Below are 16,356 nucleotides of genomic sequence, written 5' to 3' on the forward strand. Positions count from 1 at the left end.
CATTTGGAGCTGGTTATTGTTGGAGACAGGATACTAGATGGATCACAGGTCTGATCCAGTCTGGCACATCTTATGTTCCTATGTAGAAAATCCCAAGCAACCTGCACTGCTTAGGTCCATAAGGTGGCTGAAATGGTCTGTAGACGGGGTCTTTCTAAAGCCAGCCAAAAATCACTGTCAATGGCATCAGCTTTTAAGTCCCTTTTCTTCATGGTTAAGTCCCAGAGTCTTCTGCAGAAGCCTATCTACTCCCTACAGGGCTACACTCCCCAGGCCATGGGCTTGTGAATCACACATTAACTGTGTTATTTCCACTTCAACAGAGCTTCTTGCTGATCTTTTATCTCAGGAACTGGGAGACAGCTAACCAGTCACAGGTGGGGGCTAAGCCTAACTTCCTTATAGATCTGTCCTACACTATGACAGTCTTACATGGGCCCTCTGAAATTCAGTAAATTCCCTCCATGTTGAAAGCTACTAGGGCTTGACTTCAATATGTCTTAGCACTTAGGATGGTAAAATACCACTGAAACAATGATAGCTGGTTTAGTGGGGTATGTCTTCCCATCCAGAAGGATCCCAGCCCCACTGGACCCCGGTTTAATAAGCATTTCATGGAAAACTGAAAAACTTCATAAAATGTAGACTTTGTATAGTTGGGGGAAATCCCACTGCTAGGCTAAGGTGGGCAGAGGCATTTCAGTTAAATAGAATTTCTTAAAGGGCCAGAATGCATCATGTATACACAGCCCTGAGTACGGAGAAGTGTGCAGCCACCCAACTCCATCTCAAAGGGGAGTTCTGTGATAGCTAGAGTCTGGCTATTGTATAAGGGATGCGAAGGGGAAAGGCTCCTTGTCATAGAATCATAGAATCATAGAATATAAGGGTTGGAAGGGACCCCAGAAGGTCATCTAGTCCAACCCCCTGCTCAAAGCAGGACCAATTCCCAGTTAAATCATCCCAGCCAGGGCTTTGTCAAGCCTGACCTTAAAAACCTCTAAGGAAGGAGATTCTACCACCTCCCTAGGTAACGCATTCCAGTGTTTCACCACCCTCATAGTGAAAAAGTTTTTCCTAATATCCAATCTAAACCTCCCCCACTGCAGCTTGAGACCATTACTCCTCGTTCTGACATCTGATACCATTGAGAACAGTCTAGAGCCATCCTCTTTGGAACCCCCTTTCAGGTAGTTGAAAGCAGCTATCAAATCCCCCCTCATTCTTCTCTTCTGCAGGCTAAACAATCCCAGCTCCCTCAGCCTCTCCTCATAACACATGTGTTCCAGACCCCTAATCATTTTTGTTGCCCTTCGCTGGACTCTCTCCAATTTATCCACATCCTTCTTGAAGTGTGGGGCCCAAAACTGGACACAGTACTCCAGATGAGGCCTCACCAATGTCGAATAGAGGGGAACGATCACGTCCCTCGATCTGCTCGCTATGCCCCTACTTATACATCCCAAAATGCCATTGGCCTTCTTGGCAACAAGGGCACACTGCTGACTCATATCCAGCTTCTCGTCCACTGTCACCCCTAGGTCCTTTTCCGCAGAACTGCTGCCTAGCCATTCGGTCCCTAGTCTTTAGCTGTGCATTGGGTTCTTCCGTCCTAAGTGCAGGACCCTGCACTTATCCTTATTGAACCTCATCAGATTTCTTTTGGCCCAATCCTCCAATTTGTCTCTCTGCTTGTCCTCTCTGCTTCGGTTACCAAAAAAGGTAGGAGCAACTGAGCCCAAAATTGGAGTTTGGGTGTAAGAGAGTTGGGCAAATACAGTAAAAAATAATATGCACATAAAATGTCTGTTTGCCTCTTTCAGTGTATTTACTTTGTCTGTGTTCATAGCTCTTTTGTGCTTGCTTTACATGGATATTCTCACAAATGAGTTTACCGGCGGGAACGTTTGCCACAATGAGCAGATTTTAAGGAACTATTACAGATTATTTGCAACTTTACCAGAAACTTGCATCCAAGAATTATGCCTCTCCTGTTAGGGTACAGAAACATGCTATGTGACCTGTGTGTCCAATCAAAAGAGCTCAACAGCTAATCCTCACAGTGAGCTGATTGCAAAAAGGTACAGAACTGAAAATATTCAGATATTGTTCAACAGATCATTTCAACAGGACCTACAATCGAGGAAATCGTTGTCTAAGCAGTCCCTCAAGCGCAGAGGCTAGGGTTCTGGAGGTTTTGACATGGTCCATGCAGGTGGGTAAAAGAGGTGGCAATCCTTATTCTTTTCTCCCAACTGCATGGCTATAAAAAAGCAGGGCACTATCTAGCTCAAAGATGCCAAACCTCAGTGGCTAGAAAAGTTATGGTACTGGTTTACTATAGACAAACGTTGCAAACAACTAAAAATTGCCTTAAATGGTCCCTACCTACAAAGAATTGGCTGTTAAGCTGCAAACGAAAATGCCCCTCCGCAGGTGCCTCCAGAATCTTTTTAGGAAGGTTATCCACTTGAAGAGATGTTTGCTTGAGGTTTCTCTCGGCTCGGACATAGTGCCACTGGTTGTCATTCAGAGGCGTGGGAGACTGCACCGTAGCTTCCATAGGCCCGTTTCCAACATCTATGGAGAAGGTGATCTCCTTAGGGGCTGGAATGGACAAGGGTGAGGAAGAGATGAAGGATGGAGTTAAATATCTGGTTTTGACAACAAAGAACAGTCTGTGAATGAAGGCTCCGTTAACTATTAAACTAGCAAATAACATGGCAGCCGAGATGTAAAACTCATCCCACAGCTCACTGTTTGGTTTCCATTGTGATTACAAAGGGCTGAAGACTCATTGATTATACCCGACTTTAAGGCTATGCCAATGATGGTGCCCAAAGAAAACTAGTTTATTCTCCCCTGAGACAATTAATCACTTAGATGTCAAGCATTGCACAAAAGTATGATGCTGGCAGTTAAAGCTTCCACACAGCGTGAGTGATGCCAGCAGCTGGTAAAGGGCCAACCTGCCCCTCCCAACATAGCTTTCTAACCATGTATGCTTAATAAAAGACCACACTAGGAAGCTGGATTTTAAGTGTGTAATGGGAGGTGTCTGCTCAAAGCTGTTGGTCACATGGGTAGATCTGATCCTGGTAGCAGGGTAAACATCATGAGAAACAGGAGTTAAGTGACAGTCTCAGAATAGAGGGGCATATGTTGCACATGCTGAGATACAAAGGGATCCTAGTGTGCATCTACATTGTCAAAAAAAACCCTCAAGTGACGAGGAATCTCAGAGCCCGGGTCACCTGACTTGGGGTCACTGGGCTCACACTACGAGGCTAAAAACAGCAGTACAGACGTTCCTGCCTGGGCTGGAGCCAGGCTCTAAAACCTTGCTTGAGGAAGAACATCTATACTGCTGTGTCTAGCCCTGTAGTGAAAGCCGGGATCAGTTGACCTGAGCTCTGAGACTTGCTGTTGCGGGTGGGGTTTTTTTGGTTTGTGTTTTGTAGTGTACACCCCTTGAGGGACAGAAGCGTAATCAAGAAGACAGGGTGACATAAAGCGGTTCAATTTGCTCTGATGGAAGTCAATAGGATAATTCCAACAACTTTAATGGGAGCAGGCTTCGACCACAAGTCTTTGATATTGTTGTTACTGAATTTATTCCTCTCCTTAAACTACTGCATACACCAGAGACTGAAAGTACCAGCTTTGCGAACTGCATGCCAAACAGAAGGTAGTGGATTGAAAATTCATGGAAACCTGTTGTTTCAAGTCCAAGAAATTGGATAGATCTCGTTTTGGAAGCTGTTGCTCAGGTACTTGAGTTAGAAAATGTTCTATGGGGATAGGTAAAAAGATCTATTCTGAGCCTCTGCATCTGCTAAAAGGCCAATTCCTTTCCAAGCAGCTCATCTTTGGAGCTTTCTCCATACAAGCCCTCTAGTCTGCAAATTCCATCTGGCTGCGAGATACACAGCAAGATGCTGCTAATGAGGAGTCCAAGTTAAAAAGGAGAAAACAACTCCAAATTTCCCAACTTTTCAATAATTAGTTGTTTTGTGAGCATATGTTTTGTCATGGGCTGATGAAAGAATTTGCTAAACAAGCATCTAAGCGGTTTGTAGTATTTTGTCACAGTTAATGTCAAATTGTCATTTTTTTCACATCCCCGAGAATGATATACAATACACTGAACTATAACCAAATTGGACTTTGATGTGCAATTAACACTAAATCATACATCATTACCTTGTGATAATGCACCATGACATTTACCACTGGTTTAATGAATCAAAGGGCCTTGGGGCCTTATTTTATTAAATTTTATGTTGAGGTTATTATAACCATATTATAAAATGGATGGCACTCAATTCTGCATTTTCTCATCCTGACAGAACTGGGAACAGAGGGGTCTTATTTCACTTCAAAGCCACAAGAGTTTCCCCCTGTTAATATTCTAGATCAGCAGAATAAGAGAGAGAGGTTAAACCTACCAATTAGCTGTTGCTATTTCCCCCCCATATATAAGTTGAGCTGTAATTACAATTCAACCACTAAGTGGGCTTTGTGGTGTTCACAGGGCCTAACAGGACAATTAATGGCTCTCAGCATGGGTTAGAGTCCTCACCATACTCTTTGTGGGCCCTCAACTCTCAAGACATCTTTGTTTTAACACTATTTGCCCTTGTCTAAGAGTGTTTTATGATGGGGTGGAGAATGACTAGACAAATGATCTCATACTGTCAATTTCTTGACATGCACAAAAATTTAAACTCATCTAATTCATCCCTACCCATGAAGGGGTTAAAATTATGAGCACAGCACTTGAGAATGAGTTGTGTTACTGGCACTGAGTTAAGCAGAAACAGTAAAATGGCATCCTCATGTTTGAAATGTAACAATAATGAATAATAGGAATTATTATAATGGTTTAGTATTAGCATTCCAGTAACACCAATAGGCTTCAAATGAGACAGGGGCCCCATCCTGCTAGGTGCTGCAGAGTCATGTAATAAGAGATAATCCCCACTCCAAAAAATTTACAGTCTAAATAGACAAAGGCTTTAAAAAATAAGTATTATCTCCATTTTGAATATGGAAAACTGGAGGACATAGAGTTCAAGAATGTTGTCCAAGGTTCACTGCGTGTGTGTATCAGTGCAGGGAATTGAACCCAGATCTGCTGAGTTCCAGCCCAGGGCCTTAGCAACAATGGAATCCTTACTCTCCAGAGATCATTTTGTCCTATCTACAGTCATGCTGGACATTAGAAAGACATCATGAAGCGCTTGCTTCCCATCCCTCCACCAAACTAGCTGTATAGAATGAATATGGCGAATTCCAGCGTTGACACTTACAGCTTATTTCAATGCGGATGAAGTCCTTAATCCCAAGGTTTTCCAGGAAGACTCCAGTCATAGCCGTGGTTTTGAAGAAAAAGGAAATGTCTGCGCTGAACTCTGCATGGAAGGTGGGGAAGTGAAGATAGGAGGCCTCTGTGTTGAAGGAAGCTGCGTTCCAGAACTGTCCTGCAAAAGACAATGCCCTTCTCTATAGCTAACTGGCACAGGGCCATGAGTGAAAGCCACATATGTAAAGATGCCTTTTTATCAAATATTTTTAAAATAACTAGGATGGGACATTCTGTACATCTGGAGATTGAGAAGAACTGGTACTCACTGTCTCCATGGCAACGCAAGGGACCGATTCTCCAAACAGCCTCCGAATTTGACCTGTTTGTGTCAGTGATCACGAGTTGAGTTAAAGGCAAATGGTCTTTGAAGGAAAGAAGGCCAGTATCATTTGTCCTGGTTATAGCAAAGAGAAAAGCAAATGAATTGAGGACATATCCTTCCCATTCCTTATGTGAAAGAATATTTGATATGTGTTGACAATTTCTGATTAAAGCACAATTGTTTCTGTAAAGTTACCTAAAAAGCGTTCATATATATGAACGGCCCCCAGAATACCTTAGAGCAGCCTTAAGGCTGCTTTATTCATAGATTCGTAAATTATAAGGTCTGAGCACCTGGTGAATCTTGGCATTGCACCAGGCCTTTCTTTGAAATGGAAGACACGCTTCTCTTAGAGCTCAAGTGGCTCCTAGCAGTCTTCTGTGTCTTTTTGCAATGAACTGCAGGAGAGGAAGAGAGAATCTCCTTCTTCTTGGAGAGGAGTCCAAGGGCCTGTCAGTTTTAGAAAGCATTGCCGCTCAAAAAGGGCAGTGCTTGAAGCCTAGAAAGTGCTGCATGTCCTTGGTGGCTCAGCACCACAATTAACTAGTAAACCAGAAATAAAAACTGAAAACAGTAAAGAAAACTTAAGTAAAGGGTACATAAACTATTAACTATTTAGGGGATTAATGAAACAAAGAGCTAAATACATCAGAAAAAAATGTGAGCAGAACCACACGGGGAGTTCCAAAGCTGTCCGTGAGTGCAAAGAAGGAACTGGGGGCCAGGGAACAGAGTGGCACTTTTCTTACACAGCCTTGGGAGGGGCCCATGAGGAGATGCAGGACCCAGTGTGCACCGCCAAGATGGGTAGTGCTGCTGATGGGTACCATACATGCACCTGAATGGAATACACATCTGCATCAGCTCCAAGATTAATTCATGATACCTCCTGGAGCTTCATCAGTTAATGCCCGTAAAGAACTTTGAGCTCCTTGCATGGAAAGTGCTATCAGCACAGAATGTACAATTGCATTATTAAACGGATGTGTACGTCATCTCAGCATGCACGTATGACCCCAGTACACTGTGTATCTCACCATGCAACTCCATTAACAAACAGAGAGTATATCATGCTCCAAAGTTATCTTTAGTAATTGAAAACAAATGCTCTTCTAGACCACATTATGAAAATTTAGTTCTTTGGACAATTGCTGGAGTAACAGTGTTTGAGGGATAATGTAGCTGTTGGCCTGTTTAAAATGGAGCACAGGTAGCCTGACCTGTAAATGATAAATAACTAGCTTGATGGGAACATTATGGGACCATTTTTCATCTTTCTGTATACTAATAAAAGGATACTCACAGAAATCTCACTCTCTGGCATCCCAGTAGCCTGAACCATCATAAACTGGTAATCTCTAGGTAGCAGTATTCACATTTTGTTCTGACAGATGGTAGAACAGTAGTGTCATTAAATATAATTTCTTCTCATATGGTCCCCCTACTGCAATGTTTTCTACTTGTATATTAATAAAAAACTCTGGTGGGGTCTGAGTAGCTCGAATACTCAGTGCAATTTTTCATAAATACAGTACAGTTTGAAAAAATACTGCCTTCAGCAGATGTCAATGAACAGCATGGGAAACGGACCATTATAACAGGTTTCCATTTGAGAAAATTTTGAGTCTGTGTGCAGGGCAGATCATTAATAATCCAACAGAATACAATTTAATTAGCATATATCTGCCAACTGCATGCAAAAATGATTTACTGAGTACAATAATAGTGAGTTACAGTAAATAATAAACAGCAGAGGGGGAGAGAGTTAACAGGGGAAGATAAGGTAGAAAAGAACATATTCGCAGCTGGAAGAAAACAGACAGGGTCACAATCTGTAAGGTATGGGATTCTGGACACCCTCAAGGCCCCGTCATTGTCAATGGGAATTGAATGTGCTCAGAGTCTCCAAGGAAGGCAGTTCATAGAATCAGAGAATATCAAGGTTGGAAGGGACCTCAGGAGGTCATCTCGTCCAACCCCTTGCTCAAAGCAGGACCAATCCCCAACTAAATCATCCCAGCCAGGGCTTTGTCAAGCCTGACCTTAAAAATATCTAAGGAAGGAGATTCCAGCACCTCCCTAGGTAACGCATTCCAGTGTTTCACCACCCTCCTCGTGAAAAAGTTTTTCCTAATATCCAACCTAAACCTCCCTCACTGCAACTTGAGACCATTACTCCTTGTTCTGTCATCAGCTACCACTGAGAACAGTCGAGATCCATCCTCTTTGGAACCCCCTTTCAGGTAGTTGAAAGCAGCTATCAAATCCCCCCTCATTCTTCTCTTCTGCAGGCTAAACAATCCCAGCTCCCTCAGCCTCTCCTCATAAGTCAAGATGGCAGGAGCTAAAGAGGAGAAGGTTCTTACAGCCACAGTGACAAGACCGTGGAAAGAAAAGAAAAGCAAGCAAGCGAGCAAGGATAGCTTTATAGTTAAGATGCTGGCCAAAGACACAGGAGAACTGGGTTCTGTTACCAGCTCCACCACAGACTTCCTGTGTATCACTGGCTCAGTTTCTCCCTCTGTCAAATGCAGGCAATAATGCTTCTCTAACACACAGGGCTGTTGGGAGGATAAATTCAGTAATATATGCTCTAATGTATTGCTTACATGAGTGGCTTTAACGTGGAGGGTACAGCTACATCTTAAGAATGGATCTTAGTCAGAGAGAAAGACTAAGGAAGTAAATGGACATGAGTAGCGTCGTGCAGAGTTTCCCATGGGAGCTGCACCTAAACTGACAATAAGCATGTCTCTGCAGGGCTAACTAGAATATGTTTCAATAACCAGAACTAGCAAGAGCATCTGCAATACAACCTGGTGACCCCCAAGAAGTTGACAGGTGCTATGGTGATCCTATGGAAAAATCTTTCAGTCATATGCAGAGCCCAGGGGGTTTTGAGTGGAAGAAGGTGTGAACAGGCGAGAAAGGTGAGACGAGAGGTCAGAATTCCCTTGCCACTGAGGCAGATGTAAGAACTGTCCCTAAGGTGCGTGAGGGACAGTGTAAAAGTCCATGAAGGATCTTAAAAGCATGGCAGGTGATATTTGACTGGTTCTGAAGCAAAAGGGGAACCACTGGAGATCTACAAGGATGAAGACAACATAAATACACTGTATCAATAGAAAGCAAAGAAATGGTCTTGCATTTTACACAACTCTGAGCCTCAAAAATGCTCTCCCTTTTTGCATCAACTTACAGATTTTAACAACCAAACCTTCTCAGGCAATAAGCAGCAGATATTAGCTATGTTACCTGGTACATTTCCAGGTTTATATTATCATTTCCTTTCCCATTGTTCATTTGGCTTTTTCATAGATCACAGATTTTAAGGCTACAAGGGACCATTGTGATCATCTAGTCTCATGTACTTCACAGGCCACAGAACTTCACCAGTAATTCCTGTATCAAGCACCTAATGTCTGTTTCATCTAGAGTATACCTTGTAGAAAGAGATGTAGCCTTGATTTAAAGACTTCCAGTGATGGAGAATCCACCACACCTGTAGGTAAATTGTTCCAGTGGTTAATTATCCTCCCTGATAAAAAATTGTTCCTTTCTACCCTGAATATGTCTAACTTCAGCTTCCAACTATCGAATTGCCTTACAATTTTTTCTCCTAGATTGAAAAGTCACTGACTACCAAGAATCTGTCTCTTAGGGAGATACCTGTACACTGTGATCAAGTCTTTTTTTAAAAACAACATTTTTTACAGATGCATTCTCTGTGTCGGAGGTGATCAGCTGGGGACATAGTTAGAAGAGTATCGCTGGGTCAAACTGGCTTACGCATCTGCCACTTCCCCTGAGATCCGCTTCTCCTATTCTTCCACTAGTATCGTGAAGTTAGTTCTTTATTCAGTAAATGTGTTGCCAAGTTAGCTCTCTCTGACTCCTGTTATCATGGTACAGGTTCCATGGGGTAGGATTGGTAAGTCTGGAGTGTGAGGGGCTCTCTCTAGAGTGACTTGCTGAAGTTGAAATACTAGAGTCCTTCTGATATGGCAAACTCAGAAACATCCTCCAGTCCACCTGGCTACTATAGAAGGGACTGCATATCATTCTTCAAGTAAGGTCTTGTCTACACCACGGAGTTAGTTTGATGCTAACTATGGAAGTGTCTACTTAAATTTTGCTCCTGCCAACATAACTGCCCGGCTACGCCAACATAATAACTCAACCTCTACGAGTGGCGCAGAGTCAAGGTCAACAGAGTTACGTCAACACAGTGTCAGTGTAGATACTGTGTTGCTTATGTTGACTATTACTGGCTTTCAGGAGCCATCCCACAATGCCATAAACGGATAGTACAATCAATAAAAGCATTCCTGGTGAGGACACGCACTACCGACACAAGCAAAGCGTAGATGTGCACAAATGATGTCACTACTGCAGCGCCTATATGCCAACATAAATTAAGTTGACTTAATTGTGTACTGTAGACATGGCCTAATAAGACCAGAATTAGCAGTTGGCTTAGATGTCTGGTTGGATATAACTTAAAATCAACATGCCTGCAAGTGCATATTCTTTTTCTACAAATCACTAGGTTCACTCCTCCCTTTATGACTTTTCTCTCACTTTCTGTTTCTTTCGGTCTGCTCTGACGAACCATTACTTTAATCTGCAGTGAAGACGAGAGGTTAGAAGGGAAAAAAAAAACCCTCTGCCTGCTTCCCAAAAGGAAACTATAGTAGCACTGACTGGTCTCTGCTCCTGAGCTGCAGTAAGGAGTTTGATTTAACTAAAAGGAACAAGAACGGTTGTCTGATTTTTCCTTTCTACAGAACCCATTTTATTTCATGCTAAGGCAAATTAAATGCATCTAGCACGGTCTTCCCCTTCTAGCATAATATACAGTAGGCTAACTTCACAGTTCCAATCCCAGCAGATTTCCGATTCAAATGCTCATTATGTACCAGAGGTCAGTTTTCTAGCAGAGAACTAAAAAGGCAATCTTCAATAAGCATGAAATTTCCTATGTTTGGAAACTCTTTGCAAAGTTCAGGGGCATTGAGTCCCCTGTTAGTCCATAAGCAGGCAATGTGCAATTTAGAATTGCACAAAATAGGAGCTGTGTTCCAATTTTCTAGTGGGCAAAACACAGTTTAACTGAATAAACCCTCTAAGTTTACCCTGTTTGCAGCAAAGAAACTAGGAGAAGAAACCCCCACTCTATGTAATGTCATGCAAATAGATTCTAAATTCACATTGTTTTCTCACTGTGCGTTGGCATGACCTGATAGCATGTTGGCATGGGAAGCCCTACATAGCGTGCAATCTCAAAACTTCACCAAAACGATCTTTTGATGAAATACCTGCTGCTCACAATCTGAGTAATGGATGGCCTACCTATGCACTGCTTGGGGGATTTAAGGGACAGGCTCCTCGGGGAAGAGGATTCTTTTTATTCCCCTCGGTATAGTTTTACCAAAGTGTTCTTGACGCACATCGCTCCCTTGATAATGGGTGGCAATCACAAGCACGAACTCGACGTATATGATTTTTCTCTTTAGAAAATAAAAATTATGAAAAGAAAAAAAAAAAGATGAATCCGGCAGTTCTTTCATTATGGGACATGGTAAGGAGGTCACAATGAGCATGTAACTTATTCCAGACAGGCACATAAATCAACATTTATACAGACAAAAATGTCTCTGAAATGCCTGAGAGGGTTAAAGGCATGACTGGCTTTTAGAGCACATTGAGCGACTGATAATAGGACAGTTGGTACCAGCTGTCCCAGAAAACATAATGTCTATTTCATTATTTCATATGCGACTCGATTCAATAGCATTTTCACCACTGTAAATCAGGAATAACGCCACGAAGCCAATCAGGTTGCAAGGGTGAAAAACTGATCTGAGATCACAGTCAAGCCCCCAGTTTTTGTTTCAATTCCTACCAACACTGAGCAATGCAGAATTAAATACCATGGCAAATAACTGTGAGACCGTTAGAAAGTAGTACGGTTACAGAAAGGGACTGCCTCATTTCCCCAGGAAACTCTTTGGTCCTTCTCGGAAAATATGATGGATGGAATATAGAGCTACAGCTTTCAAAATGTCCCTACCATGTATTGATCCCATGAACAGCCTTGACCGACAGACTGTAAACATGGGAATTCCCTGCTGAGCCATGACATTTTCTGTCAATTTGACTGGAAAGACTGAGTTCTCACCAAACTTCAGACACTACTGTTTCAGAATAAACAGATCTAGATTTTTTGGAGGATTCTCAAACTTGGAAATTTATCTCCAAATTTTCACTCACCCTCTCCCCATCTTGATGTAATGTAATACTTTTATTCTGCACTATCTTTCACCTAGTTATGAATAGACAATGTTTTTCTCTGTTCCTGAGAATTAAGAAATAGGGAAAAGGAACACAGAAGAAGCTTATTCAACTCAATACTTCCCAATACTTCATAAACTTCCTTTCCTCCTTCTGTATCTTTTCTAGAGTTTCCTGTGGGAATCTTTTCAATGTATTGGGTTATGGTTGTATGAAATATTCATCGATTCCAAGGCCAGAAAGGACCACTGTGATAAGCTAAATTTGACCTCCTATGTAGCACACAAACCACATAACTTCCCCTAAATAATTCTCAGAGCAGATCTTTTAGAAGACACATCATGATTTAAAAATTGTCAGTGATGGAGTATCCACCACGACCCTTGGTAAAATGTTCCAATGATTAATTACCACACTGTCAAAAATTTACACCTCATTGCAAGTCTAGCTCCAGCTTCCAGCCATTGGATCATACATTTCCCTGATAGACTGAGGAGCCGGTTATAAAATATTTGTTCCCTGTATAAATATTTATAGACTGTAATCAAATCACCCCTTAACTTTCTCTTTGTTAAGCTAAATAGACTTTAGCTTTTTGAGTCTATCACTATAAGGCAGGTTTCTAATCCTTTAATACTCAGAGTTCTTCTCTGAACCCTCTCCCATTTAATAACATTCTTCTTGGACTGTGGGCACCAGAACTGGACACAGGATTCCAGCAAAGGTCACACCAGTGACAAATGCAGAAGTAAAATAATCTCTCTACTCCTACTCAAGAGTCCCCTGTTTTTGCATACCAGGTTCACATTAGCTCTTTTGGCCACAGCATCACACTGGGAGCTCATGTTTAGCTAATTCTCCACCCCCTCAAATCTTTTTCAGATCACTGCTTCCCAGGATAGATTTCTCCCCTTCTCTAAGTATGGCCTACATTCTTTTTCCTTGATGTATACATTTAGCCATATCAAAACACATATTTTTTGCTTGTGCCCAGTTTACCAAGTGATCCACATCACTCTGAATTGGTGACCTGTCCTCCTCCTTATTTGCCACTCCTCTAATTTTCGTTTCAGCTGAAAACTTTATCATTGGGTCAGTGGTGATTTTATGGTTTCTTCCAGATCATTTATAAAACTGTCAAATAGTGTTGAGGAACTGGTACCAATTTGAAGCTACTAATTATGGAATTCCTCCCTGTCCTCTTCTTTCTGGTGGCCAGAGTCTGCCACAGCTTATCTGTCTTCAGCCACGTAGAATATCACCATAGCCTCTAATGGTTATGAACTGCCAGGACTCCTCTCTCTCTCTCTCATTTCTTGGTGGCCAGCTCCATTCTTCTTTGACCCTGGGATACTGGTGTTTTCTGAGTCTGGCTCTCTAGGAACTCCTCAGCTTCTCCAATTTTCAGTAGCATCTCAAATTTGCCCCTCCAATCCAAGAATTTTTTCCTTCGGCACAGCCACCAACTTGTACGTCATGCATATGAAATCCCATCCATCATCAGGCCAAGAGAACATGGCACATCTGCTGCAGGTCAAGGAACACTGTTCCATCCCTGGGCATCTTGATATCACATATAGTGCTGTACCTGTAAGGAAAGCCTCTCACGCTCCCTCTCTCAACTCCCCTGTTTGCAGCTCTTGAGTTCCCCTAGCAAATTACTTTTTCTACCAGGTCTTCGCTGTTCAGCTCAGCTCCCTTCTGCCCCTCACCACTCGGGAGTGATTGGCCACTCAGAGACTTCAAACATCTGGGCTAATCAAAGCCCCAAGGACTGGAGCCAGGTAACCTTTAGCAAAGAACCCTGCTTACTGGGCCCCACAGCCCAGCTATTTAATCTGTATACAGAGAACTAACAGAAAAAAGCCACTCAACCAAACAACCCACAGATGGACCAGATGCACCACTCACTAAGTCTCACTACCTCCAAAAAGTCTGCAGCTAATCTCTCTGATACTCCTCTGTTCACGGCTGTTGAGTTCACCTAGCAAGTGACTTTTTAAACCAAGTCATCCCTCCTTAGCTCATCTTAGTCTTGTTATTAACTCTGTTATATTAATAATTATAGCCTTATGTTATAGCATACATTTTTGTGACACTAATATTTGGAATGAGAAGACAGGATATTCATTTTATTTTACAAATGATCTCTAATTGAAAACTTACTAAGACCAAGATTTTCAAAACTGACTAAGGACTTTGTGGTGCTCAATCTGAGACATCTAAGGGCCAGATTTTCAAAATGTGGGTGCTCCACTCTTTCTGAAAATCAGGCCCTTTTTAAGTGCTACAAGTTGGGCACCCAAAAAGCGAGGTCCTCGAAATAACTGGTGACGTTTGAATAGTTGGGTGTGTATCTTTATATTGCTAGCTCCATGCACTGTTTTATTGTGTCCTTTAATTTCTCCCAAATTAGGGTTTCCTAGAGGAAATGTAGATACTATTTTAAATATGATGACATATTATGATATATGGTATGTATTTTCTCTCCAATTTTTGTTGATGATCTATTAAGTCTTATAAATATTTTTTTTTAAATAAAGCAGAACAACTGACATCTGTGGATTATCCCTGTTTTCTGGTTTCATGTACATTTTTTATTGTGTTTCAGATGAAAGTCCTTGTGCTTTCAACAACCATGTCTGTCATTTCTAATCCTCTATAGAATATGAAATTAATTTGAAAATACTCAGACTGGCTCTCTGTCAGCAGCTAAGAGTCTTTAAAGTGAACAGAGGGTAAAAGGAAGAGTTTACATTCACATTTTTTTCCAGCATCAGGGAACATTCAGTGGACAGAGATTCAGTTTACATAGGGTTTTGAATATATACTTTATAGGTATAAACCCTCCTATAAGACCTAATCCAAAGTGCACTGAAATCAAAGGGGGTCTTTCCACCATATTCATTCGGCGTTGGATCAGGCAGACATAGAAGATCCAGGCACATATAGAAATTTAAATTATTTGCTTACAAACCCTTCTGGTAGACTATACTTCCTCTGCTCCTACCTTCACCTAAAAATTATTGTCTGAGGCCCAAACTCTTCCCTCAGTGACACTGAGGAGTCTAAATTCCTGAAGTCTTTATCAGGCAATCCTCTAACCGAAGTCAATGGAAATTTTGACCAAGTAAAAATGTCATGATTTAACCCACAGACTGCAACAGAGCTGCCCAAGTGTAACCTAAGGCAGAATGTTTTCTAACATGCTATTCACACTGGAATACTGTGTCCGATAGAAGCCTTGTCTTTGTTTGACTGAAAAGCTGTGCTTTAAATAAGAGCAAATTCTATGCTAAATTCACTCCCCATTTAATTGCCCTGAAACAAATCAGTTTATACCTGGTATAAATTAGCACAGGATTCAGCTCCCCATCATCCTTTACTACCCCACCCCCATCTCTCCACACATACGATATATAAAATTTCTTAGCATAATTACCATTCTTCTTTATCAGCATCACAGTTGCAGAAATATCTCATATCCAGACAACTTTCTTCCAGTCCACAGGCACATTGCTGAACTCCAGGAAGAGATCCTCCCCAGTAAGGATGCTTTTCATTGGCACGGCCAACCCACCAAACATATGGCATTCCATCTGGATGAGAGGAGGGGAAAAGATGACAGACCTGTGATGAGCACATTGCACTGGAAGTAAATGTGTTAAAGTGAAGCTGAGCACCATACAGAGTACACTAAGGGTGTGTCTACACAGCAAAAACTGTGCATAGACTAGCTGATAGTCTGGCTAGTGTAGGAAACAGCAGCAGTGAAGACAGCAAAGCACAAACTAGCAACCCAAGGATGTACCCAGGGTTCATGCCAAGCTTGTACTATCCACACTGAAGCCTGAGCTATGCTGTCTTCTCTGCTATCGTTACCCACACTAGCTGGTTCAAACTAGCTCAGGTAGGCTAAACTATGCAAAGCTTTTATTGTGTGGACATACCCTCAGATGCAAACTGCAAAGTTCACAAGAGGCAACTGCTAGACAAGTAGGTGTGGCTCTATTTCATCCTGTAGAGCACTTGGTAAGATAGCAATAATCATATGGGCTACACCTGTGCCTTTTAGTTTCCTGTGTTCCTTTTCAGTCTGTTCTAGTGGGTACTGAGCAGACAGAGAGAGAGAGAGGGAGGAAATGGACATTTTAAGATCATGCTTATAGCTTGGAGAGAAAGATGGAGGGACTACCTATCTAGTTAGCTTATGTTCTCCTTCCAATTATATCTCAGAAGCTGGGGATGTTCCAGTTGCAAATAACTCCTACAAGTGCTTCTCTTGCTTTTGGATCCACCACTGTGATAGGGTAATATAGTTCATGGCATCAGAGTTTGATCTATTCACTGGAGGAGACAGGAAACAATTTCC

General features: G+C 41.9%; 1 protein-coding gene across 7 annotated transcripts in view; it reads right to left on the reverse strand.

The window, feature by feature from the left end:
• The window catches only part of CNTNAP5 (contactin associated protein family member 5), a 426,257-nt gene that overhangs the window by 66,871 nt on the left and 343,030 nt on the right, over positions 1-16,356 (reverse strand). For all 7 annotated transcript variants that reach the window (XR_007359131.2, XM_075117728.1, XM_075117729.1 and 4 more), the window contains 4 exons: positions 15,427-15,583; positions 5,635-5,762; positions 5,313-5,483; positions 2,389-2,607 (listed from right to left, as the gene is read on the reverse strand). Coding sequence is in view for 6 of the 7 variants with exons in the window: in XM_075117728.1 (XP_074973829.1) it covers positions 2,389-2,607; positions 5,313-5,483; positions 5,635-5,762; positions 15,427-15,583 (675 nt within the window). In the remaining variant the exon portion in view is untranslated. The remainder of the gene's footprint in view (positions 1-2,388; positions 2,608-5,312; positions 5,484-5,634; positions 5,763-15,426; positions 15,584-16,356) is intronic.

This window comes from Caretta caretta, chromosome 11 (genome assembly GCF_965140235.1).
Source record: "Caretta caretta isolate rCarCar2 chromosome 11, rCarCar1.hap1, whole genome shotgun sequence".
NCBI classification, from domain to species: Eukaryota; Metazoa; Chordata; order Testudines; family Cheloniidae; genus Caretta; species Caretta caretta.